Genomic DNA, 26,453 nt, shown 5'->3' on the forward strand with positions numbered 1-26,453 from the left:
CGCCACACACTGCCATCTTTGTTAAACTCATTAGAAACTTAATAACAACCATCTCCTCTCTGCGTAGCATGATTGTTCATTTGGTTAAGTGCTAATACATCAACTCCTGTTTTATGAATTGCTCTCCAACCTTTTTGTTATTTGATGACTGGTCGTCTACTGTGCTGATACCCCTTTTTCGTTGCTGATACCCCCTTTTGATTTCTGTGTATTCTGTTCGGTTACAGACATTGCTTATATTGATGTTTTTGTTCATCTATGACTTGATGTTCAATTTAGTTCTTCGTTTTATGTTCTTAATGACTTGATGACTTGATGTTCAATTTAGTTCCTCGTTTTCTGTCTCTGCCGTCTGAACAGGAGAGGAGAACTCCGTCAAGCGGATAGCCGCTTTTTTTCTCCCCTCCTCCATCAAATTGTATTTGATTTGGTGGAAATAAAGCATTATTATTGTTATTATTATATCTAGCACGCACTAACTATGGTCAACAAATGTTACGCCACACGCTGCCATCTATGTTAAACTCATTAGAAACTTAATAACAACCTATCTAGCACGCACTAACTATGGTCAACAAATGTTACGCCACACGCTGCCATCTATGTTAAACTCATTAGAAACTTAATAACAACCTATCTAGCGCGCACTAACTATGGTCAACAAATGTTACGCCACACGCTGCCATCTATGTTAAACTCATTAGAAAGTTAATAACAACCTATCTAGCACGCACTAACTATGGTTAACAAATGTTACGCCACACGCTGCCATCTATGTTAAACTCATTAGAAACTTAATAACAACCTATCTAGCACGTACTAACTATGGTCAACAAATGTTACGCCACACGCTGCCATCTTTGTTAAACTCATTAGAAACTTAATAACAACCTATCTAGCACGCACTAACTATGGTCAACAAATGTTACGCCACACGCTGCTATCTTTGTTAAACTCATTCGAAACTCAGTAACAACCTACCTCTCCTTTTATGGGCTCATTCTGGATTTCTTTTTCGGTTTTGTTTGCTTTGCTGTTGTATACACTGACGCCATGAATGCCTAACCAATTTTCTTTGCTTTTTAGTAACTTATTATTTATGCTTGTCAATTTCAAAGCTGTTTTATTTGTATGATTTTGTGCTGTACGCTTTTTGCAATTTAATTCCTTTCAGCATTCTATCGCTCATTTTTTTTGCCCGTATGTATTTCTGTATTTGAATGTTCACTAATGCTTTTTTTTCGTTTATCCATTATTGTATCTTTGCGTTCCCTTTATTGTGCATCGTGCCAGTTCAGGGCACGATGCACAACAGGGCCGGGCGCGCCGGCGGCCGCGCGCTCGCCGCTCTCGAGTAGGGCGCCCGGGCTCCTCGGCGCGGCTCCCTGGCCCTTCCCGCCATGGCTCCTGCTGGGAACCACCGCCGTGACCGCTCCCTTAGCCCCCCGGCTCGCCGCCGCTGGGCCAGCGTGGGCTGTGATGTCAGCATCTTCCGGCGGCACCTAGAGTACAGTGCCGAGTTCATGCTGTCGCAACACCTACGCCAGCGGAGCCTTCTTAACGCAGCATCTAGTATTGTGGCCCCCGGACAACTTCCCAAGCTCCTGCCTCTCCAGCAGATTGTGACCCAGCTACTTTCAGCCCTGCCTTAACCAGGCAGAGCAAGTAAGCGGCTGACATTCTGAAGACGGCCACACCAGCCTCTCTTCCTATGGAGATGAAGAAGAAGGATAAGGGGAAGAAGAAAGGAAAGAAGAGGGAGGACACCGCATCCCTCTCTACTCCTAACATTCCCTCATCGACCAGCCCTCAACCCCTCCCTGTCCAGCCCATGGTGTGTGTCACACCTGTCACCGCATGGACACAACGTCCCCTCCTGCGGACAGATGCCACCATGGTTCCTGTACACCAGGACCTGGCATCTCCTACCCTGGACGGGGCGGCGCCGGACTTGGACGAGACCGCAGACGCGGCCTCACAACGGGATTCTCATGTGGCCCCCGCAGCAGAGGGCACGCCTGAGCGCCTACCTGTCTCCCTTGCTGACAACGGTCATCTCGTGGCGGGTGTGCAGCGCTCGCCTACGCCACTAGCTGGCGAACTTCGCCCCCCGTCGAGCCCCCGGGACCAGGCGCCAGCAGAGGGTACACCTCATCGCCCCCCTCTATCCCTGCTGACTGGTGGGTCCCCCAGGCGGAAGCGCGGCCTCTGCTTATGGCCGCAGCTGGCCAGCCTGGCCCTCGGTCGGGCTGCCAGGACCTCGCACTGGCAGAAGACATCCAAGAGGGGCTCCCCACTCGCCCACCAATTGGGGGCTGCTCGGCTCCTCCTGGGCCATTGGACCTCCTTACCGGAGAGCCCTATTCCCTCATGGACGCTGAGGATGGGCCTTGGTAAACAAAACAGTCTCGTCGAAAACGACGAGACCCGCGCCAACCTCAGCTCCCGCAACAGACGCCTCCCAACCTGGCTGGCACAGTCCTCTTCCGGCCGCGGGGAAAGAGCGGGACCTTCACCACCCAATGCCGCTTCGCCATCGCGGCGGAGGTTTCTGCCAAGGAAGGGGTCCTTGCTGTCAGTGTCAATGGCCGCCGCAACATCGTGGCTGTCGACGCGGGCTCACCAGAGTGCCTGGCGACCCTCCTGGAGCTGACCACCCTGGTAGGAATCCCTGTCCGAGCTGGAAGGGCAGCTGACAAGAATATCTCCATCGGCTATGTCCACGGTGTCCCAGCCAGCGTGTCTAATGGGGACCTGCCTGCTGCCCTGGAGGCGCCTCTTCCTATCAGGGCTGTTCAGCGGGCTAAGGGCAACATTCTTATCCTCAGGTTCTCCTCCTGACCTGGGCAGTGCACCGGCTCCCTCCCCCTGAGCAGCCAACTGGAGGAGGAGCTGACGAGAACCCTGGCCGCCACCCTCCAGGCCATCACATGGCTGCTCCCAGCAGCCATCCAGCAACTTCCAGGTAGGGTGCAGGAACGGCAGACACAGCCACACCATCATGGCTAGGCCCCCACTGATGACCCCCAGACCACGGGTCCTTCAGTGGAATTGCCGTGCTCTCCGCCCGCGCTACTCGGAGCTGCTGGACCGCCTCCGCATGGAGAACTTCGACGTCCTGGCCCTCCAGGAGATGAACATCCGGCGGGACCAGCTCCGACTCCCGGGCTACGTTGGCTATGGGTGCAGGACCTCCTGTCAGCTTCCCACCTGTACGGCTGACCCGTGCCTGGAGGTCAGCCATCCCCCTGGACCATCCCGTGCTGCCATCTTTGTCCGAAGGAATCTCGCTCAAGCGGAGGTGCCAGCGTGTGATGCGGTCGTGGCTCCCTTGGAGCTTGTATGCGTGAGGGTCAGACTGGGCCGAGTGGACACAGCCGTGGCGAGTGCGTACGTGCGCCCCAGAACCCTCTGGGACGCGGAATCCTTGCCGCACCTGGCCAGTCTTATAGGCGGCCTGCGGGGACTTCAACGCGGCTCACCCGCGGTGGGGATCCCGCAGGGCGGACCGTCGGAGCCGTGACCTGGTTTCGGCTCTCCGTGGCACCGGGCTTCATATCCTGAACACTGGCGTTGCCACGTTTGTCCGTCGTGGGGGCATTCGCACGTGCATTGACCTCACCGTCGTCTCCTCAGGTTGCGTATATGGATGGCACCCCTCGCCGGACACGTGGGGTTCTGACCACATTCCCATCACCCTTGCTCCAAACCTGGGGAAGAGAGTGGATGGACGCTTATGCAAAGTGGCCCACTGGGATAAGTTGCGTGACCTCCTCTGCAGCCAGCCCATGCAGATGGACGACATCCTCACTCATGTAGCACGGTGTGCTGAGGCGGCCACAATCACATGTGAGGTTCCCCCCAGCTAGCCTGTGCCCGACCTCCACCTGCTCCAGCTTAGGGCCCGGCGACGTCGGGTAGAGAGGAGGGCTCGTCGGACAGATAGGCTGGAGCACTGGACAGAGTGTAACCGTCTGGATGCGGCCTGCCGTCGGACCCACAATCTACGACGCCTGGAGTCGTGGGAGGGAATCTGGCCTCTCTGGTGGCTGCCAGGGAAAGCTCCGGGGCCTGGAGGCTGTTCCGGTCCCTCGTGAACCCAGCCCTTCACAGGACCCCCTGCCATCGCCGTCGCTGGCGGCCTCACAGAGCAGCAGCTAGCCGACAGGCTGGCGGAGGCTCTCCTCCCTAATGGGGTCCCCCCTCCAGGCCTTTACCCCTGGCTTGGCCCTCCTGACCACCTGAGTCCGCAACAGGCCGCTCATGTTGCAGACCGGTACAACAATACCTTCACGGAGGGGGAGCTCGCCAACTCTCTGCGGCACGCCAAACGTCGCAGCGCTCCGGGCCTGGGTGGCATCCCGTACCAGATGCCCAAGAACCTGAACGTTGCCATGCGGGCCAGGCTCCTGGACCAGTACAACCAGGTATGGGCGTCGGGCTCCCTTCCTGAGGCCTGGAGAGCGGCCCTCGTTGTCCCTGTGCTGAAGGCTGGCAAGCCGCCTGCTGAGCTGTCTTCCTACAGGCCAGTTTCCCTGACCTCAGCACCGAGGAAAATCATGAAATCCATGGCCCTGGAGCGTATCACCTGGCTGGCTGAGGAGATGGCTTTTCTCCCTGAGCAGCAGTGCGGTTTCCGTCGGCACCGCTGCACGGCAGACGCCATCGCCGACGTTGTCTCCTGCCTGGAAGATGCCAGGCACTCGCGTCACGTTGTCTGTCTGGTGCTCCTGGACATCAAGGGGGCATTCGACAACGTGACGCACGATGCCGTCCTTGAGGCCGTGGATTGCCTGGGGGCCTGCGGCAACATCAAGCAGTATGTCCGCGGGTTCCTCTCGGACCGAACATCTTGTGTCCGTGTTGGAGGCGCCACCAGTTCCCCGCACCGCCTCACGAGTGGGGTCCCCCAGGGCAGCGTCCTGAGCCCCATGCTTTTTAACCTCGCTCTGGCGCAGCTTCCTGGTTGTCTTCCTGGTGGCCTACGTCTCCCTGTGCGCATCTCCATCTATGCGGACGACATCGCTATCTGGTGCCGTGGTCCACGGCGCCAGCGTGAGCATGTGATCAGGAATGTGCAACGCACCATCACCAGGATAAGCGCCTTCCTGGGACGAGCAGGCATGGCGCTCTCTCCCTCCAAGACGGAGGCTATGCTCATCAACACTCGCCCTGGGGCCCGTCGAGGAAAGACCTTCATTAACATCGGAGGCCAGGAACTGCCGTGGAAGCAGTTCCGCCGCTACCTCGGTCTGCCCATTGACCGGAACTAATGCACTGCACGGGCTCGGGCCGGCCCGAAAGCCCGGGCCGGGCCGGGACATGATCTGTTTTGCCGGGCCTGGGCCGGGCCCGGGCCTGAAGTTGCGGGCACGGGCCGGACTCGGGCTTATAGCTGCGGACGCGAGTGGGGCTTGGGTCCGTACAGAAACGGCTGGTGTCCGACTATTCATTCACTATTGCAGAGTGAAGTACACAACTGCGACATTGGAGCAGCGACACGGATGAGCTATGGGTTATAGTACGCGCTGAGAAAAAAACTAAACTTTATTCATTGACTTATTTATTTCCTTATTTCCACGCCGTGGTGGCTTAGTGGTCAAGGCGCTTGATTACTCAGCCGGGGAACCAGGGTTTGCTCCTATCCTCAGCGGCTGCATTTCTGTTTAGGCGGCAAGCATGACAGCCATGTACTTTGTAGTATCATTGCTCGTTGAGGAAACCCAGGTGGTCGAAATGATCCGGAGTCCTTTGCTTCGGTGTCTCGCACAGCCTGACTCCCCGTTGGGCCCGTAAGCCCCAAAAACATAGCTTCAATTTTATAACTATATTTTTCTCATGTGAGAAAATTTACAAAATAAAGCGCGTTTGGTTTTCTTTTTGATGGGCTGGCCGGAACGTCTCGTAAATGAAATAGCCACAAAAGCTCGCGAGAGTTTGTAAATCTCATCGAATAAGCACAACTATCTCTCCTCGCTTCTTGAGCCTGGTTGTCATGACAAGGGTTTTGCCCTGTTATCCCGTCGTTCGCACGTTATCTTCTGCTCCACCAGTAAGAGTAAAATTCAACCGGTCTTAATTGGCCATTGATCATTCGTCATCCCAAAGTTTAGGACGCTTATAGTCTTCAAAAGACACACCATGAAATACTCAAGTCCTTTAGCTTTTCGTTTCTGCTGAAACGCGACCAGTTCGGCTACGATTTCAACCTGTGAGATCGCATTCACTAAAAAAATGCCATCCCACTGCTTGCTAAGCAGCTTTATTGTTTATTCTTCCGGGCGGCTAAATATAACTGATTAAAATCATGGGGGAATGCAAAGTAGTCTATTACGCGCGTATGCAGCCCTTTTTATTTCGCTTTCGGAACTTCCGAATTATCTTTGCGCACCTACACGAGATCACTGTCCAAAAGAGGGCCTGGCTAGCACGACTCTTAATCACTTCCTTCTGGGTTAAAAAGAACCAACTTTCTGCAAGCCAATTTGTGGTCTCAGGACCTTTGTCGGCCAGTTTCTTATCGGTCTAGTAGCAGTCTACTTGATCAGAGTATACCTCAAGTGTTACTGTGAAACGGGCCGGGCCGGGCTCGGGGCACAGGGTAAGCTGAAATTAGAAAAAAAATCGTTTTTTTTTTCTTCTGCAATTTTAGAAGTTCGATTCTTTCTACACATGTTCCATAATCGCACTTTCCTCAGAAAGCCATATTTCGGGCTGAAAAACGCTTTTTCCGAAACCAAGTAGTCAGCGGCCACGCGCCCTTTCCGGGTAACCTCCGCGTTTATCGCCACTTTTTTCTAGCAAAAACCCACCACCTGATTTCAAATCTTGTCTGAAATCAGCCATATATAAAAAATTGTTTGGCAACTACTGTTCAGCTGTCTTTTTTAGCCAGCCAAGACAATCCTGTGGCGCTGCGTACGTTTTTTCCACGATTCTGCAACTTTCATGCAGCTGCGTCCGAGTGCGTTCCCTTCCGATGAGTGTTGTATGTTGTGCTGGTGTTGGTTGTTGTTGATAAGATGAGATGCCTTGGGCAAAGAAGGCCTTCGGCAGGCGTGAATTTCACCACGACCGTTACACTCATCGTGAAAAATAAAAAAAAATCTCCGCGACCTAATGAGACGCCGAACGCGCCAGCTCCTCGACATCGAAGCTTTCAAGATTTTCTGTGTTCTTCCAGGGAGACGATGTGCTACAGAGCAGCAGCGAATATGCCTTAATGGCTGTGGACGGTATTTGTGCCGCAATTACACAGAGTTTTGTTTGTAGACAGTGCGGTGGAAGTGTTGAGCTCATCGAAATTGTGACAAAGCGCGCGTGTTTGTTAGGCTTAAGACCCTAAGGATGGCAACACTGGACGCTGTTATTTCATTTAATGATGGTAGCATCGCACGGGCCAACGTTTTGAAGGCGTGTGGATTGAACCCAGGGCGCAACACCATCAAGTGGCTGAGGGAAGCGGACCACAAGCATATGTACTTTGCGGACTGAGGAACACGACAGCTCACAAAAGAGGCCCGGCAAGCAAAACGACAAGCCCAAAAATAAAAATATGGCTGCGGCAATGTCTACGAAGTAGGCGGCTATTAAACCAATGGCTATGAATGTGTTTGTGCGAATGAAAATTTGTTTTCACATCTTTTTTCACTTTAGGCTCAATTATCTCAAAACAGTGTTATTTCTTAAAAAGGTACCATTATTTCCAATCTCTTTCAAGACAGACAGCTGATTTTCTTTTGCAGCCATCTACATAAGTGTTGGCAACTACTGAACTAGAATTAAGCAATTTCACTCGGCAGTGTTCCGGCTATGAATTTTCAAATGTGAAAAGAAAGACAAAATTTATGTACTACAGGTAAAAATTTCATTAAAGATCCAATTTTGAACACATTTCAATTATTCTAGTTGAGTAAAAAGTGCGCAAAATTTGTAACAAAATTATGTATAGATTACCAGGGTACTCCCATTAGGCGGTGAGAAACTTGTACCTCAACATGGCCTAAAATGCATGGGAAGTATAGGGCTTACCCTGTGCCCTTAAAGTTTACACTTCACGGGCGGCAAAATATATATTAAAATCATGGGGGAATGCAAAGTGGTCTATTACGCGCGTATGCAGCTCTTTTTATTTTGCTCTCGGAACTTCCGAGTTTATCTTTGCGCACCTACACAAGATCACTGTCCAAAAGACGGGTCTGGCGAGCACTACTCTTAATCGCATTAATCTGGGTTAAAAAGAAGCAACTTTCTGCAAGCCAATTGGTGGTTTCAGGACCTTTGTCGGCCAGTTTCTTATTGGTCTAGTAGCAGTCTACTTGCTCAGAGTGAGCACTGTACCTCAAGCGTTACTGTGAAACGGGCCGGGCCGGGCCCGGGCTGGGCTTCACTGCGGGATTCACGGGCCGGGCCGGGCTCTCTGGAGCGATAATTTAGCGGGCCTGGGCCGGGCCCGGGCTTGAAGCCGCGGGCCTGGGCCGGGCTCGGGCTTCAGGTCTCGGGCCCGGGCCGGGCTCGGGCCCCAGATTGAGGCCCGTGCAGTGCTCTGACGGGAACATCACCTGGGGCCCAGCTGTCCGGGCCTGCTGCCGCCGGGCCACATGCACACGGGGTGCCATCCGGAAGCTGCTTGCGAACGGAAAGGGCATCACACTCCACATGGGCCTCCGCCTCTTCCAGGCCATGGCAGGGGCTCACTTCATATACGCCCTTCCACTGGTTCGGCTCAATGCCAGCCAGCTCCTCTCCATCGAGCGCTGTCAGCGGGCGGCCAGCCGCCTCTGCCTTGGACTCCCCCGGAACTCCCAGAGATACCTGCCACCCTGGCCGAGGCTAGGCCCGGCCAATGGAGCTACGGGCGGCGGACCGCATGGCCATATAGGACGTCTTCATCTCACTCCGGATGGCCGCCCCCTCCTGGAGCGTCTCCTGGCGCGGCCGGGCTCTCGCATGGGGCACCTTGCCCGGGCCTTCGAACAGCTGGTTGGGGGGCAGCCTGAGACCTTGCCGCCTCCCCCTCGACCAGACTTGGGACATGGGTTCCGGGTCCACCTCCCTGCACCTGGGGCCCGCCCCAAGCACTCAACACCTGCCATCGGGCTCCGGCAGGATGCGGCATACATGCTGGAGGAGGAGCTTGCGGGCTGCACCCCCCTGTTCACTGACGGCTCTGTCATCCACGGAGACTGCCCCTCAGCAGATGCTGCCTGCGTGGCCCCGACCCTCGCCGAGACGAGGCAGTCTCGTCTTCCTTTCGTCGCCAGCTCCACCCTGGCAGAATTGGCGGCCCTCCACCTGGCTGCAGATGTCCTCGAGGCCCACCCAGAGATCCTGTCCGCAGCAATCCTCACTGACTCCAGGACGGCTCTGCAGCTGCTCTCCGAGTCGACGTGTCGTCAGCCTGTTTTCCGCAAGTTGGCGGCCAGGCTGGATCGCCTCCGGGACAGGGGATGCCTTGTCCATCTGGCCTGGATTCCTGGCCACGTCGGAGTGCCGGGCAACGAGGCCGCTGACGCCGCGGCCAGGGCTGCGCACAGCAACGGGGCACTGCTGAGCTCAGCTGTGGTGCCCTTGGACGCTGCGCACACCATCACGGAGCGCCAGCTGCTGCTTCGACACCCTGACCCCAGGGTTTCTGAGGGGAGACAACCGCCACCCCTTCCATCCAGCGGACTCATCAGGCAGCAGAGGGCCCTCCTGCTGCGCCTGAGGATCGGGTGCTCCTGGACGGGCGACCGCCTACACAGGAAGGGCCTTGCAGCAGCTCCCGACTGCCCCCGCTGCGGACACCAGGAGGAGACACTGGACTACCTCCTCCGGGAATGCCCCACCTTCGTGCCTCAACAGGCCAAGCTCATCACCTGTTACCGGGCACTAGGCTTACGAGCCCAGACCACACAAGACCTCCTCTTTCCTGCCAGCCACAACACCCGTAGCGCCATGGATGGTCTCCTCGTCTACTTGTAGGAGACGGGACTGGACATCTACTTATAGTCGTCCAGGCACCACCAGCCCAATGTCCTTCCCCTGGCCACCTTGCAGATGAGGCCCTCTTGTCCCCAGACCATCATGGAGGGCAGGGGCACAGGCTCTTCAGCGGCTGAAGCCTACAGCAAGACGTGGCGGCTCTTCTCTGCGCTCCTTCACTATTTCTCTCGTCTACTTCTTTCTATCTTTTCTTACTCTTTCTCTCTTCTATCGGCATGCAGGCAGTGGTGGTGGTAGCCACACCAGTCACAAGCCCGTGCCCTTTCCTCTTTTCTATTCTCTACAGTCTCTAACAACAACAGCCCGAGCAGCAGACGGGCAGCAGAAGAGCCATCACGCCGGAGCTACGCTGGCCGCCGGGGCCCTTCTTTGTGCTAGCCCGTGGTGCTCTTGGTCCTTGTATCCTGTAAAAGCCCTTGTACATGCTGCGCATTAAAGTGCTTTGACTAACTGTCGCCTCGACCGTTTCTTGGCTCGGAGGCCCAGTCCCAACAGTGGTGGCAGCGGTGGGATGCCCTAGTCCCAACAGTGGAGGGAGCGTTGGGTTGCCCCAAAGTCCCAGCAATATTCTGTGTGTGCGTGATAAGATATCGTGTGCGTTCGTGGAAGACATGCACCTTTTGTCTTAAAGATGATTGCTTGTGTTTTCTGGGAGTTTACTTTTATAATGTTGTCCTAGCTTCACTTAGAAAGATGGGTTAGGAAATTGTTCGCTGCGTTAATCAGGCCTCCATATGAGTTTTATGATAAAAACACTAGTGTCGACTGCCTTGTTAATGAATTTCGTTTTCTTGTGGATAAGGACAATGTCATTGATGTAAATGTTGAATAGATGGTTTGGTTTGGTTTATGGGGTTTAACGTCCCAAAGCGACTAATGCTATGAGAGACGCCACTAAGGATACCTCCCTGAGGGACACTTACCTGTATTTGTCGTGTGGATGATGGTTGAGTGTTTATGGTCACATATTGCTGCCGGGTTCTAAGGTAGGATGTCAGTAAATGAAGAGGAAGGCCGCTGATACCATATCTCTCGAACTTGTTTATTAGGAGGTCATGATTAATACTATCGAACGCTTTTGTAAAGTCTACGAATAGACCAATGAAAAGTAACTTATTTTCGAGGTTTTGCAGTATGTATTCCTTCTGTGCTGTTAGTTCTGTTGATTTGCCTTGTTGAAAGCCATATTGGGCGTCTGCGATAGTTGATGTTTCATGCTGAAAGATGCTAACTGGTTAAGAATGATTTTTTCTAGCGCTTTGGAAAATTGCGGGAGAATAGATATCGGTCGATAATTTTTTATGTCGAGCTTGTCCCCTTTCTTGTATAACACAGTTACTTTTGCAATTTTAATTTTTTTTCTGGAAAAGTACCTGATGTTATCCATAAGTTGTAGATATGTGCTAACAATGCTGCAATGTCACATATGACATGTCTGACAGGCCTGATTCGGAGGCCATGAGCGTCGGAGCTACGTGAATTTTTCAGTATAAGAAACACTAACAAACTTCAGCAGGGGTTGTCGCTTGCAAAAAAATAAAATGTCTTAATTTGCCGGCAACTTAAATATACATGGTAGGCTTTGTAATGAATAGCAATCAGTGTCCGTAAAGTGTTGATTGAATGCATTCACTGAATGATCTCCGGTTAAAAGGCATCGGTTTACAGAAACTTTATTTATAGGGAGATTGTCTGAATGAATGTCCCTCGCACGACGAGAATATGGGCATATTGCCACGCGCCTATAGCGATTTCTTGTGTTTCTTAGCTCTTTATTTATCTTATTTCAAAAAGTTTTCAAGGATTGAAGCTCCTCACAGTTACGAGATTTTATAAATCTGGAGTAAAGTTTGTCTCGTTTCTTTATTTTTTTAGAAGCTCTTTAGTGATCCAAAGCTTCCAAAAAGCCGTATGGTTTCTTTTCATCCGTATGAAATGTTGCCTATAAACACCACAGAACTTTTTTAAGAAAGTATCGTAGGCTACCTAAGCCTCATTTTGGTGAAAAACCTCCTTGCAACATACCTGCCTCAGGGCGTCTTGAAAGGCAGCTAACGTGTGCTCGTTTATTATTTGAAGTGTTTTTCCAGTGTTATCTTTCTCAGTTTTGTTTTCTCTTGCTGGGATAAACGTATCTATTGGCAAGTGATCACTAAGAGGACAGTCTAGAACTCCACTAGTAACCCATAGTGGATTGTAGTTGGTTATAGAAAGATCAAGAGTCGTTGTTTTAGTTTGTTATTCTCTGAAAGTTTCAACTACGTTTATACATCCGCTAGACGTAAGAAGCCTTTGAAATGCAGTTTTCCTACCGCCATCGGAGCTCATGTCAATGTTAAAGTGTCTTCCTAAGACAACTTCATACTGGTTTTCTACTGCAAATTCCAGCATGCGCTCCAAAAAATAAAAAAAAGGTTCCAATAAACCTTTTGGCGGGCGGTAACATACAGCAAACATAGAGAACAAGGTAGGGCACGCTTTACTCTCGAGCACTCTGACGGCAAAAGCACTCGCCTCGGGTTCGGCAGCAAATGGGTTCGACTCCCACTCTGTCCCGTCAATGTGAGCTTGAACAAGCACTTCTAAAGCGGGTGCATTTCTAAAGGCCACCGAAGCAGCGGCCTTGCTGTAAACCATCTGCCTCGCATTCGGGAGGTCCCGGCTTCTACCCCCAGTGCCGCGGGTATCCAGTGGTTTTATAGGGGGAAGATTTCTCCCGGCCTGGTACTCGGCTCTTCCAGGGAGAAATACTTGGGTAATGGCCTTGGTCAACTCACCCTTCCTTGGTGGAAAATCTATTCGCGAGGGACCGAAATCCGGCTTGTGCGATATTGACACATGCCTTCCTTAGAAGATGAGGAAGAACGCAACGGGCCTGTAAGGGATCGGTAGTGTTCGCGGGGGTCATTGGAACGCGGCTAGGGGCACTCAAAGCGGAGCGTCTCCTTTCTTGGAACGCGGCCGCTCGCGAACGCGCCGGGAAGTACGGGTGTCCACCCGCCCCGCGGAACCGATTCGCGCACGTTCTGGCACGAATGTGTATTTGTGTTTGTTTTTATTTTTATTTTGTGGTGGAAAGAACGTTCTACTCCGCACATGCTGGCACGACTGTGCGTTTGTTTTTCTGGAAGCCCTCAAACTACCCTACGGTAGTTTGAGGGCTGACCATGCTCTCGATTAGCCAATGATATGAAGGATGTAGAATGATTGGGTGCTACCAAATGTGGGCCGGGCCTTTAAGGCTTTAAAACCGGGCCCCGGAGTTGGAAGCGGGGTTCTGCGCTAAGGTGAGATGCAACGGATCTTCGGCTACGCCGAGTAGGGGCCTCCCCTAGTATTAGCCAGTTCCGCCTTTTTGTTGTTCTGTTAGTCCTTTTTGCCGCTTAATATGTCTGTAGTGCCTTAACTTGTATATGCAATGCAAATACCTGTACATAAATTTCAAGTAGTCCTTTTTTTATCCCTGCGTCTTCAAGTCTTCCAGTTGGAACAAACCGTCTCTGACGGGGCACCCCTGGTGCAAGCAGGATAAAGAACCTGTGAACTTTACTGGCGCAGTCGACGAGGATCCTGCGGCCATCGGAAGACGACGCAGGAAGAAGACTGAAGGCAGGGAGAAAGGCGACGAAAAGGCAACAGGTCAGCGTTCGAGAACGAACCTGCGGAGAGACGGCGGCAAGGACGCAAGGACCACGGCAGGTGTCCAGCGACGCGGCACTGCATCCGGTCAAGGAAAGCAGCGCGTCGAGAACTCGACGGCCACCGGCGGCGGACCAGCGGCGTGCTACAGCTCATCGCATCGTCCGGGGAAGTGGCGGTGGACCCCGACGCCAAGGAGCTGGCAATGCGGATCGACGCATCGAAACCGTGAGTTTCCTTGGTCGCATTGTTCACGTCCCTGTGTTCGAGCCGGTAGGACAGCTGAGGGGTACGGAAGGCGGTATGGAGAGTTATCCAAGCCGACCCTCACTTGATGGGAAGTATCGAGTGGAATTGGCGAAGGCGCGCTTAGCGTACTTTCAGGCTGAACTTGCGAGAGTGAATGGAGGAAAGGCGCCGCTGTGCGAGGAGAAACCTCAGGATGTTAAGTGCGTCTTGGAGGAATTAGAAGCAAAGCGCCAGCAGCTAGCGCTGGAGCTCGCTGAGCTCAAGGAGTCTAGGAAAGCTAGTGGACTAGCGAGGGACAACTACTCCGAGTCCCGAGAGGAGAGGCCACCTGTGCTGCAAGGTAAAGCCTTATGCTTGTCAAGCACAGGCCAAGAAAACAGCCAGGCAGAAGTACAAAGTGAGCCAGATTTCTGTGAAGCTGGAGTCGCAGTTCAAGAAAGCATCCTGATGGAACGCAGCGTCGCGGTATTAGAGGCGGTGATCTCGCACTCCGACGACACGGCCGCCCAGGTTAGCTCAATCCCAAATGACACCAGGGACGCGGACGCGTGCTCAGGATTGTTGGAAGTGAGTCTCACAATTCCAAAAACGCGGTCTCAAGCAAGCTGCGGAAAAGAGCATTTAGCTCAGCAGGGAACGGCCAGCGACGACAGAGGTCAGATCGCGGAGCTAGTGACAGGAGAAAGTCTAGCGTTGCTGGAACCGCACACTGTGTCGGTCATAGGGCATGAAGGGCCCCGTAGCGTCATTGATGGAAAGAGCGTTGCATGCGAACCAGAGAACGGAGGCGGGCTTGCTGGGCCGACCGGGCAGAGCAACGCGCAGTTGTTGAACGCACCCGACGTGTGTCCCACCAGGTCCTTTGTGGACGAGATGCGTGGCGACTTGCCACAAGGCAAATTAGGGTCAAGCGACTGCGAGGGAGCTCATGCAGCCTCAGACTATGCCACGAAGCCGGCAAGCGCCGATCAAGCACGGAGCGGCAATTTCAAGGTTTGCCCGTGCAGTAAAGGTGCAAATGGCCCCAAGCGAAGTAGAGTAGCAGGAGGCAGGTGCGTAGCTTTCGCACTGAAAGTCTGCTCGTGGAACAGTACGTTCCGTGCTTCAGTACGCTTGATCAAGTGTAGCAAAACCGGCCTCACTGGTACGGTTAGACAAGGCAGGGGCTATGCTCTTTATGCAGCGCGCGGCTCGTACCGGCGCGCCAGAGAGAGCGGACCCTCAGGTGCGTCGTGTGGTCATGGGTTTGGACCCATCGAGAACCAGGACGTGTTTGATCCTGGAGGGCACCAGCTGTTGAGTTCTTGCCCCGCTGTGGCGTCGGCCTAATGGGCATAGTGGCCATTGGGCGTTGATCGTGTCTATTGAGACGTGTGGTGGCTCGAACGCACACAGGGGCGCTCGGTGCGACTAAGGAGGCTCACGTGGCCACTTACAGACATCGTACGAGTGCTAGTGAACGCTCCAGTCGCGAGTGTCGGTGCGTGTGTGTGCTCATTCGCGAGCAGGACGACAGTGTGAATGCAAGTGAACTGAGTATAGCCTATCAACTTGGACTCCGTTTTACGGCGCACAGCAAGCGTGTCACCGTGTGTGTTTGAGTGTGCAATTTGCTTGTGTTGTGTTGGCGCCCGTGTGCATTATTTTGCTTTTGGTTGTGTTGGTGCCAGTACTGATGTAGCTGCGGGATGTCACTCACCGGGTGGTTTTGTGACCCGTACCGATCCCTTCATTGTTGTAATTCTAAAAGTGGCATTTGAGCCCTTTGTAGAATCTTGGGAAGGGCGTGTAAGGGATCGGTAGTGTTCGCGGGGGTCATTGGAACGCGGCTAGGGGCACTCAAAGCGGAGCGTCTCCTTGGAACGCGGCCGCTCGCGAACGCGCCGGGAAGTACGGGTGTCCACCCGCCCCGCGGAACCGATTCGCGCACGTTCTGGCACGAATGTGTATTTGTGTTTGTTTTTATTTTTATTTTGTGGTGGAAAGAACGTTCTACTCCGCACATGCTGGCACGACTGTGCGTTTGTTTTTCTCGAAAGGGCTGACCATGCTCTCGATTAGCCAATGATATGAAGGATGTAGAATGATTGGGTGCTACCAAATGTGGGCCGGGCCTTTAAGGCTTTAAAACCGGGCCCCGGAGTTGGAAGCGGGGTTCTGCGCTAAGGTGAGATGCAACGCATCTTCGGCTACGCCGAGTAGGGGCCTCCCCTAGTATTAGCCAGTTCCGCCTTTTTGTTGTTCTGTTAGTCCTTTTTGCCGCTTAATATGTCTGTAGTGCCTTAACTTGTATATGCAATGCAAATAGCTGTACATAAATTTCAAGTAGTCCTTTTTTTATCCCTGCGTCTTCAAGTCTTCCAGTTGGAACAAACCGTCTCTGACGGGGCACCCCTGGTGCAAGGAGGATAAAGAACCTGTGGAACTTTACTGGGCCATTGGAGAAAGACGAAGTGACTCTGCTCCGTCTCGTGCTGACGTGACTGGCTGCCGGTGTTCCTCGGCGCAGGAGACTTCTTTGTAACGTTACGTTACAAATCTGGTGGAGGTGCTGGGTACGCTTCCAGCGCATAATCTACCTCTCACTACGGAGCTTACTCCGGTACATCAGCGCCTCGGCCGCCGCCTACGTGGAGAGCCCCCGGAATTTGGACCCCTTCCGGCCGCTACCAGGACGACGCAGCCTCGGGCCCCTGTAACACCTGCGGCAATGACATCTGAGAGTAGGCTTCCGGCAAACATCCTCTGCCATCAGCCGCGAACACCACCGTCTTTTCATGGAGACGTGTTCGAGGACGCCGAGGACTGGCTTGAGGCCTTCGAGCGTGTGGCACGTTATAACGGGTGGACCGATGTGCGTAAGCTCCACAACGTCTACTTTGCTCTTGAAGAGTTGGCGCGGACATGGTTTGAAAACCATGAGGCTTCCTTTCCATCCTGGGAAGCCTTCTGGCGTGATTTGAAGGCCACTTTTCCAAGTGCCGACCGCCGGGAGCGAGCAGAAGCTGCGCTGCACTCGCGCAACCAGCGCCAAAACGAGAGCGTGCGCATGTTTTATGAGGACATGACGCGCCTTTTCAAGCGCGCAGACCCACAGATGCCAGAAGACAAGAAGCTGCGCCACCTGATGCGGGGCGTGAAGCAAGAACTTTTCGCAGGACTAGTGCGCAGCCCACCGCGCACTGTTGCGGAGTTCCTCAGTGAGGCTACCACCATGGAGACGACGCTGCAACACCGGGCTCGTCAATACAATCGCGACGTGAACATCATTGGGTCCGACGCACTACCTATGCAGGGCGGTGGCGATATAGATGCTCTACGCAACCTCGTCCGTTCTGTCGTGCGAGAAGAACTGCAAGCACTCCGGATGCCTTGCAACACGCCGTCCTTTCCATCACTAGCTGAAGTCGTCCGGGACGAGGTGCGTATGGCAGCTGAGCGAGTTCCTGACGTTTCCTACCAGCTCGACGCGAGACCCACGTACGCGTCCATCCTACGTAGGGCTCCCACGCAGGACCACAGTATCAAAACCGCATCCCCAGCAATGGAGCCGCAGGGTCCTCCTCGCTACACCCCTCCGCCAACCTATCAGCGACCCCGTAAGAGTCAAGTATGGCGGGCCCGCGACCGTCGGCCCCTCTGCTTCCATTGCGGTGAAGCAGGTCACCTCTACCGGGCGTGCCCGTACCGCCGCGTCGGCCTGCGGGGTTTCGCACCGGACGACCCCTGCCCTCAAGACGAAGTGACTCTGCTCCGTCTCGTGCTGACCTGACTGGCTGCCGGTGTTCCTCGGCGCAGGAGACTTCTTTGTAACGTTACGTTACAATATAGCCTATTGTGGCCCTTTTATTTTACACAATGTGCTGCCAGAAACCCATTTTCCAAGCATTCCCCCCCAGGTGATTCGAGCACCAGACCAGGGACATGCTTCACCAGATGTATTTGGGTAGGGTGAGCTCACGGGCTAGTTGGTTATTCATAATAATTTTTTCAACAGCGCATGCTACACAAGGACACAAGACGATTGGGTGCTCTGTGTAAAGGCGTATCCATTACTATAAACCAGAGCTGGTTCGCTTATGAAGCGCTGCAAGTTATATTGAGCTTTTACCTGTGATATCGACTAATGGGGTCCTAACTCGTAAGTCGACGAAGACAAAAATGCAGGCCCAGATGGATTTCATAATACATTCTTGAAAGAAGAAGGCAGAACACCGACCAAAAAACAATGAACACTTTAAACGACGTTTCGGCTCCCACACGGGAGCCTTGTTCACAAAAAGGTACAGACGTGAAAGGCTGGCTATTTATGCTTTAAAATGTGCCCTAGGCAGCGGGCGTATGCACTATGAAGTGCCCCGTCAGTGCGATTAAGAGTGTGGTCGGTTGTCTGAATGATTAATGACTCCAGATATAGGCGGCTTTTGAGATTCTTTTCGGTTTTTAAAATGCGCGCATTGCTGAAACGTTAAAATGCGCGCATTCTTGAAACGTTACGGAGCTGGTATTGTACATTTTCTGGTAAATATATTTCAAGCTCTTCTTTACACCGGACTGAGCTTGGGCTCATCGAAACACAGCTTGTGTTTTACCATACACAAAAAAGGAGATAAATACAGTGTCGAATTACTGATAACTGTATCAGAATCAAGAAGTTTTATTGAGTTAACAGAAACAAAATGTATACACAGACATTAGGACTGATAGCCAATGAGGCTATTCAGCGGTCCAATACAAAATAACACGTAGGTCAGCAATCCCAAACACACTGTAGAAAAGCTAACTTTGTAGCCTTGCTTCGATTACCAGAAAATGTTTCTTGCATGTCAGTTTGAAATTCCTATTTTGCTTTATTTGAACTGGAAACGAGTTCCAAATTATAGCTCCTGTAAATTCTATTCGTCTTTCTCCCTACGCATTATGGCAAATAGGAAGATTAAAATTGCCATTAGTGGTTTGTCTAGTGTCGCGGACGGGAATAATGAATGCACCAAGAGGTAAGGGGTAGTTGGTATTTATAATATTATTGACCATAACAGCTTTTTTGTAATCGCGTAAGGTTGTGAACGACATGATTTGCATTGCGTCAAAAATGTTATTGTTAGAACTATACGAAGAAAGTAATCCCATGGTTTTCAAGGCAAGTTTCTGTAGTGTCAGCAATGGGGATAAATCCGTTTTGAATGTGATTGCCCATTATTGGCTGCTATAACTGAGATGACCGTGACATAATGAAAAATGCAGTGATCTAAGAATAGCACCTGGAAAGTGCCGCCGTGTCTTTGCCAATGTAAAACAACCGTACGCAGCCTTTTTACACATACTGTGCACCTGTTCCTTCCACGACAAGTGGCAGTCAAACATAACCCCTAAATATTTAAATTAAGACACATTATCAATAGTATTGTTTTCAACAAATATAGAAAAAGACTTGATTCAATACACTTTTGTTTTCAACGAAAAATAACACATTTAGTTTTTTCAGTATTTAAAGTTAGATGATTACTACGAAACCACGCCGAGATACGTTGGAGTTCATTGTTCATAGGATTTTCCATTGACTCCAATGAGTTGCCAGTAAAGGTAAGTGCAGTGTCATCCGCATACATCAACATTTGAGAACACTGTATTGCATTAAGGAGGTCATTAATAAACAATGGAAATAAAAACGCTCCCAGAACTGTGCCCTGGGGTACACCACACGTAATAGTTTGGTATGCCGACGTGAACTGTTGAGGACAACTTGCTGCTGTCGTGCAGAAAGGTAACTTTTAAAGAATTCAAGTGACCCGCTACGCGCACCATATGCGTCCAGTTTAATTAAAAGGATGGAGTGTGTGACTGTGTCAAAAGCTTTTTTTATGTCTATAAATACGCTTACAGCAACATTATGGTTATGAAGAGCAGATAGGATAGGCTGTGATAGAGTAAGTACAGCCGTGGACGTGGACCAGCTAGAAACAAATCCGTGTTGCTGAGGACAAATATGATTAGTACCAAGAAAGGTTTTCAGTTGGGAAGCAATTTTTTTTTTTTCAAAAATTGTACTGACGACATTCAGTACAGATATTGACCTTTAACTAGATGGGTTGTTAGGGTAACCAGTTTTAAATATGGGAACAACTTTTGCAACTTTTAAAGTATCGGGGTATAAGCTAGAGCATATCGCGTGATTGAATATTCAGCACAATAGAACACAAAGCAAGGCAGTCCTTGATTATCTTAGCCATTATGCCATCTGGCCCGGCCGCTTTATTCGTGGGTATGTTTGCAACGCTAGTAACTTCGTCGCTAGTAATGTTCGAGAAAATGAATTCAGTATTAATACATCAAGGTATGCCGGATGTCACTGGAGCCAGAAAAGTAGGTTGCGCGCTGTTCTGACCGTAGGTTGTGAAGAATTGATTAAACTGGTCTGCAGCCTGTATTGACAAGTTGTCAGGAATTATCTGTTTTGTTTTAATTGTTCAAGTCACTTCTCCTACAATCTTCCATACTTGCTTAGTATCATTTCCTTGACGATTAACCAAATTATTATAATACAATTTCTTTGATTTTCTCATCAGCGCGACGGATTTGTTTCTGTAATACTTAAACTGTTTCAAGTAATAAGGATTTGTTCTGTTGTTTTTGAGCTTATTGTAGTATGAATCCTTTTTTTTTTCAATACTGTGAGTACTTCCTCAGTAATCCAAGGACATATGACTTGTTTATAGTTGCGCCGAGAAAACTCCCGCGTTGACTTGGTAATTGCATCGGAAACAGCAGATACGAAGTAAGCAAATTCTGTGTGATTGTCACTGTGACACAAATTTTCGAAATGAAAAGATTCGAGGAAACGCCTGACGTGCGCATAGTCCACCAGTGAAAATGCATTGGTATGGGTAGGGCAATTACAACTGAGACCCGAGCGTGGCAGGAACAAAAAAGTTGAATAGTGATCGCAATGTTTTTGTTACAAACACCAGCACAGACATCCGTATCATGGTTACATAAAATGTGATCAATAATTGTTGCAGACTGATGTGTGATTCTAATGGGTGCATTGATAACGTTCTTGAGGTTGAACAATTCCAATAAAAAATGTAATCTGGACAGTCATCCTTTGAAAAGTCAATATTGAAATCACCAACTATAAATAATTGATTAATTAAAGACATCAGAGGAACCAAAATGGACTCCATATAAGATGAATATATTTCTGCACGAATTTGGCGGACTATATTGAAATCACCAACTATAAATAATTGATTAATTAAAGACATCAGAGGAACCAAAATGGACTCCATATAAGATGAATATATTTCTGCACGAATTTGGCGGACTATATACCATGCGTATGACGACGTCTGTCTTAAGGCGAATAAAAAGTGCTTCCGTGGTTTTAGAACTTGGAGAGGACTCTGAGACTTGTTGATAATCTATGCCGTTTTTAATAAAAAGAGCGACGCCACCCCCCCCCCCCCCCCCTTGCGGTGCTATCTCTTGGTGAAGATAGCGTTCTGTAACGCGGTATGTACGGTATTACTCCATTCTTAAGCCAGGTTTCAGTTACACCGATAAGATCATACTGGAAAGAATGTTGCAATAAATGTACAGTGAGTTGGTCTAGATTTTGATTTATGTGGCGGACATTGCAATTAAAAATGGAAAGGTTCCTGCTCTCGTGCCATTTAGCGCATTTTTCTTGAACGGAAGAGGCCATGATTCTAGACTACCTGAGCAAGATCATCATCACAGGTTATATGTAGAACATGCGCATCAGGATATTGCCATCTGATACCCATGTGTGTTTCAACTATTTTTCCTTTTTGGCTTTCCATGCTTTACCTAGCAAAATTTTGTTTCCCGGTCACAAATGTTCGTTGATGAACACGAGGTTCTCGATCGTCAAAGCGCAGAAGTGTGGTGTTTAGCCGTTGCTTTTTCGCGGTTTTCAGAATGCTGGCTCTCACTTTTCTGGAAACAAACTTAACAGTGATGTTAGGTTCATCTTTTGTTTTTTGAGCGCACACAATGGATAGCTTCAACATCGGATTCATCGAACTCGGTGCTCAAGGAATGAGAGATCGATGCCATCGCAGAAATCATATTTTCAGTGGGTGCCAGAGGGATGCCTTTGATTTCGAGGTTATTTCTTCTACTGTACTGCTGCAGTTCAGTTAATTCATGCCTGAGAGTTTTCACTGCATTTGTGAGTCGGTTGTTTTCTTCTTTGATTTCCTGCTTTATGTTTTTCACGTCAAACAGTGTCTCTTTGAGCCCTGAGATCTGAGTTCTAAATTATTCGGACTTTTCATTGATGAAACCCATTGAAGTTCTGACAGATTCCATTTCACATCCAATCACATGCTTTAAATCGGCTTTAAGTATCAGGTCTAGTGCGTTGTATACTAATGGAAGTATTTGCGGGTGGTGCACGGTTATGGCAGGGACAGGTTAAGGAGCTCTAAACGAATTGTTGTGCTAGTTGATATCTCATGCCTGCAATTCCACAGCGCGAAAAAAGGACGGCATAGGAACACCACAAAGCGTTGACTACCGTAATGAAGTTGATTGGCATGCGCTGCGCCTACGTAATTACAGTTGAGTGTGCCCACGAGTCGAGAGGAAAAAAAAAATAACCGACGCTATCTCCGACAGCAGCAGCGACCCGCACGTGGCCCATACATGAGACCCGCGAAGAAACAAAATTACAAAGATAGTGGGATGATGTGCAAGTGAGTACAACAAACGAAGAGTTTTCAATCAACTGCCGCGTTGCTATCCTAAGAAGACAAGTTTTTTCAGTTAAAAACAACGATGGTGCACTGACACAGACTTCTGATTTTTTCGAAATCTCTCTGGCCTCAGCTATCTCCGTTGAGTATCTATCAGTGTACAGCCGGCCAACTCCTTAGTTGGCGTTCGCGACAGCCGCTTTTTCTGCGCTCCTGCGCTTTAAGACAAAACGAACTTTCGGAAAGCTCAATATTAAGCACGGGCTTAGTGAGCCTGTGCTTAGATTTGATATTTTCTCAAGTTTGCACCGCCATAAGCTGAAGGACCAGGAAAACGCGGCGATCACGCACACCAGCTAAAGATTTGGCCGGCTGTACCTGTGAAGAATATAGGTTCTTGCCAACAGGCGCCCATGTTCCCTGCGTTGCTTACAGTCAGGGCAGTGCACACATGGCTGACGAGAAGCCCCCATGACATTGTTATTGTGCTTCACGAGCCCTCCGTTATGGCATCTTTCCGTTTCCAGGATGCACAGGGATTAGGGCTCAGAAAATTGCTATTGCTGCGAACTTATTAGCATGGGAGATAGCGTAAAAAGCCACTATGATCAGTATGGCTTCAACTGCATCGTGGGTCCCCATGGAAAATTTCTACTGGCTGGCTTTCAGGTGTGGTGTTGTATATTAGCCTTGGAATTCACCGACGGCGTTTTCGTTTTATTTCTCAGTTGTTTCGGCGTTGAAAAAACGGCGACTGTTAGCACTATCATCTGTAGGAGATGGCGCATACACAATAAAGAGGTACGTTTATTATGCCAGAAGGAAATTGCACTCTTTGACATCCGAACTAGAGTATGCGTTCATAGGGTGCACCCGTTCGTTAGGACTATGCCAAATTGTGGGTATGGTGTTGGATGATTATTTTCTTAATGTGCAAATGCACGCAGGTCTGGCATGCATTCCAGGTGGTTACATCCTCGTACGCATACAGAGTTTTGCCGGTCACCTTGCCGGTGATGGCAGCCTTTCCGGCTTATGTTATCACTTGTGTCTCATCGCACACCTGCAGCGCTAAAGATGATAATGCAGGCGAAGAAGCATTAATAAAATGATAAAATAGAAATAGATGATGGGGTAAACAGTGGAACTTGCTAGTTTCGTATTATGAAAAGTTGAGCAAAAGTTGAGCATTTGTAGCTCCCCCAAAAGATTTCCTTTTATAGAAAACAGGCTTTTGCCGGAAATACGTAACGCCAAAATCCTAGAATTAGAGCATTTTGGATCAATAAAAATATCTCCCGATTTTTATCCTGAACCCTGCATAGATGTTTGATTTGCATCTGCTGAGCACGATGTCTTTTTCAGTGGGTTCACATCCAGCTTTTTCTTTATGCCAGAAGTTCACGACTGTTATTCATGTGTATTCCTCGGGCTGCCGCGTCTGTGCATGCTTACCAGTCTGACCCACGCGCTCAGCTCAACACATTTTTTACTTATGCAAATGTTCGCAGGGCTCTGCGAATGAATGCTAGTATGGCAAATCTCACGGCATCGAACAGACGTACCTTCGAATCCCATGTGGTGTCATCGTCGTACGCGTAAACAGTCTTGCCCTTCACCTTTCCGGTGATGGCAGCCTTTCCTGCTTCTGCTGTCATTGGGGTCCCCTCCCCGCATGCCTACAATGAGACATTACCGAGGTTATCAGTGTGCAGAATATAGAATTCTTATCCGCTGCGCTACTGCGGGTGACCATGAGTAGTTTGCGTTACCTCTTGCCAGAACTAGAAATTGGCAAGTGTTACAGAAGTGCCGCTGCTCTAAAAATTTGCCTGCACCGGCTCTTGAGGGTGAATGTCAAATAACTCTCAACCTCATTATGACCAAATATTCCAAGAAAAACGCCTAGTAAAGCCTAATATATGATTAAATTTGTCTTTGAATTTCTAAAGCGAATTATTAAGGCGAAAGCCTTTAATGGCTCATGCTCGCGGTGTCCGTCCCTGCCCGCGGTGTCCGTCCGTGCGCTGGAAACGTGCCAACTGTGGCCTCGCCTCCGTGCAGCGGCGCAACGTACTGCCCTCATTTAAAACCTCTTGATTTTTCACCCTCCTTAGCAACCGGCGCGCCGGTGGACGGCGCAGCTGTACATAGGAACCGTGACGTCACACAGTAGCTGTAGAACGAGCGCGCGCGCGTCGGCGGTGGCAGCTACACCGCCGCTCCTTCGCCAGACGTCTCGTTGCAGTCGAGTGAGTGAGACGGGTGGCTCCGAAGCGGCCCAGTGATTCCGCGCCAAGCGGTTCGGGGAAGCGGCAGTGGGTTGACCACAAGGCCTTCGCCAAGCACACTTTAGAATTTCCAAAGTGTATTCGGTAATTTTTATACCCAGAAGTTAGTCAAAATTTCAGTTTAATGAGTAGAAGGGACAATAAAGTGATAGAAATATCACTAGAAAATAATCCCCACTTTTCAAATAGGCTCTGCGCCCAAAATAAAGGTAAATGTGGGATAGCAGCTGAGGCACTTTACCGTATATATTGTGTGAGAGCCACTGTCCTTACATGGCACCCAAAAGTGAGAAAAAACGTGGCCAACACGAACTTGCGTTTCACGTGCGCTTAGTAATTTTCCTTACGTAGCAAGTTCTGCACGAAGCTATCAAAAATACAATAATGGAACACCAGATTAAAATGCAGTGAAGCGAGTGCAAAAGCAGGCGATGCGAATGCCGCACCGCATTGAGTTGGCAGATCTCACCCGCGAAGCGCTGCTTCAAAGCGTGGGCCAGACCCTGATTACAATAAAGTGAGGAATGGCATCGCTATACATGTACATCGTCTAAATTATTCTGAGGCTAAAAAAACAGCGCAAACGGGGACGAAGCAGAGAGAGGGACACGACGCTGTCGTGTCCCTCTCTCTGCTTCGCGTCGTGTCCCTCAGCGCCGTCGTGACCCTCTCTCTGCTTCGTCCCCGTTTGTGCTGTTTTTTAGCCTCAGATCATGCTCTAACCAGCCCAAATTTCCACCCTTTTGTAGTCTAAATTATTGTTCAGAATAACGTGGGGTGGTATGAACCGCCATTTTTACTGCCGCTCGGCGTCGTTTCTTCCAGACTTTCAATTCGTTATCCATGAAGAGTTCAGCAGGTACACGCAGATTCGTCTTAAACTACGGGCCGTCGCAGAAGATTGCCATATCTCAGTATCATCGTAGTCGTAAAGGGGGGTGATAGAAAGCCGCTTCGGCCTAACGGCTGCGCCTTGTCATGATCTCGAAAAAAAAATGGGACGATTTCAGGGGTGTACGCATCCCCGGCTTCCATTCCCAGTTGCAGCATTTTGGTAGATGCAGCCTTTGCAGTGGCAGTAAAAAGATAATTATCCTGCTTGAAATCAGTGCTGCTTGTTCTAGGGACGAACATAATATCCAGCGCTAAGAACTCTGTGCTTAGCTCACGTCTAGAATGAAGCCTAATCCAAAAGCGCTCGCAAGGTCGGCCTCAGTATCTCACGAACAAAACCCTGCTGCAACGCCAATTTAGGCAATTCGGAACGTAAAGTGACCGGCAAGCTAACACATACGGCGCTGCATGTTTCGAATTCGACACGCTGAGCTTGCGCCAAAGTGATGACACATTCGAATGACCGCGAGATTAAAACACCACAGAAGCAAGGACCTTAAACTTTGGTGGACATGCAGATCCCAGTCGGGCAGTTCTTCACGAGCACCTGTCGCCAACTTAGCTCCTTCTGAAGACACCGGTAATGCGCGTCGCCTCCCTTCCAACCGAATGTCATTCGACTCGAAGGCCGAACTTATGCTAATACACGAAGTTTTTCAACGCCATTCGGATC

General features: G+C 50.3%; 1 protein-coding gene across 1 annotated transcript in view; it reads right to left on the reverse strand.

The window, feature by feature from the left end:
* Positions 1–26,453, reverse strand: part of LOC149325081 (uncharacterized) — a 462,194-nt gene that overhangs the window by 94,985 nt on the left and 340,756 nt on the right. Inside the window, exon 6 of the mRNA XM_089564180.1 lies at positions 24,161–24,274. Coding sequence (XP_089420306.1) covers positions 24,161–24,274 — 114 coding nt within the window. The remainder of the gene's footprint in view (positions 1–24,160; positions 24,275–26,453) is intronic.

The sequence above is a fragment of the Amblyomma mixtum genome, chromosome 10 (genome assembly GCF_055824585.1).
Source record: "Amblyomma mixtum isolate Tamu chromosome 10, ASM5582458v1, whole genome shotgun sequence".
NCBI lineage: Eukaryota > Metazoa > Arthropoda > Arachnida > Ixodida > Ixodidae > Amblyomma > Amblyomma mixtum.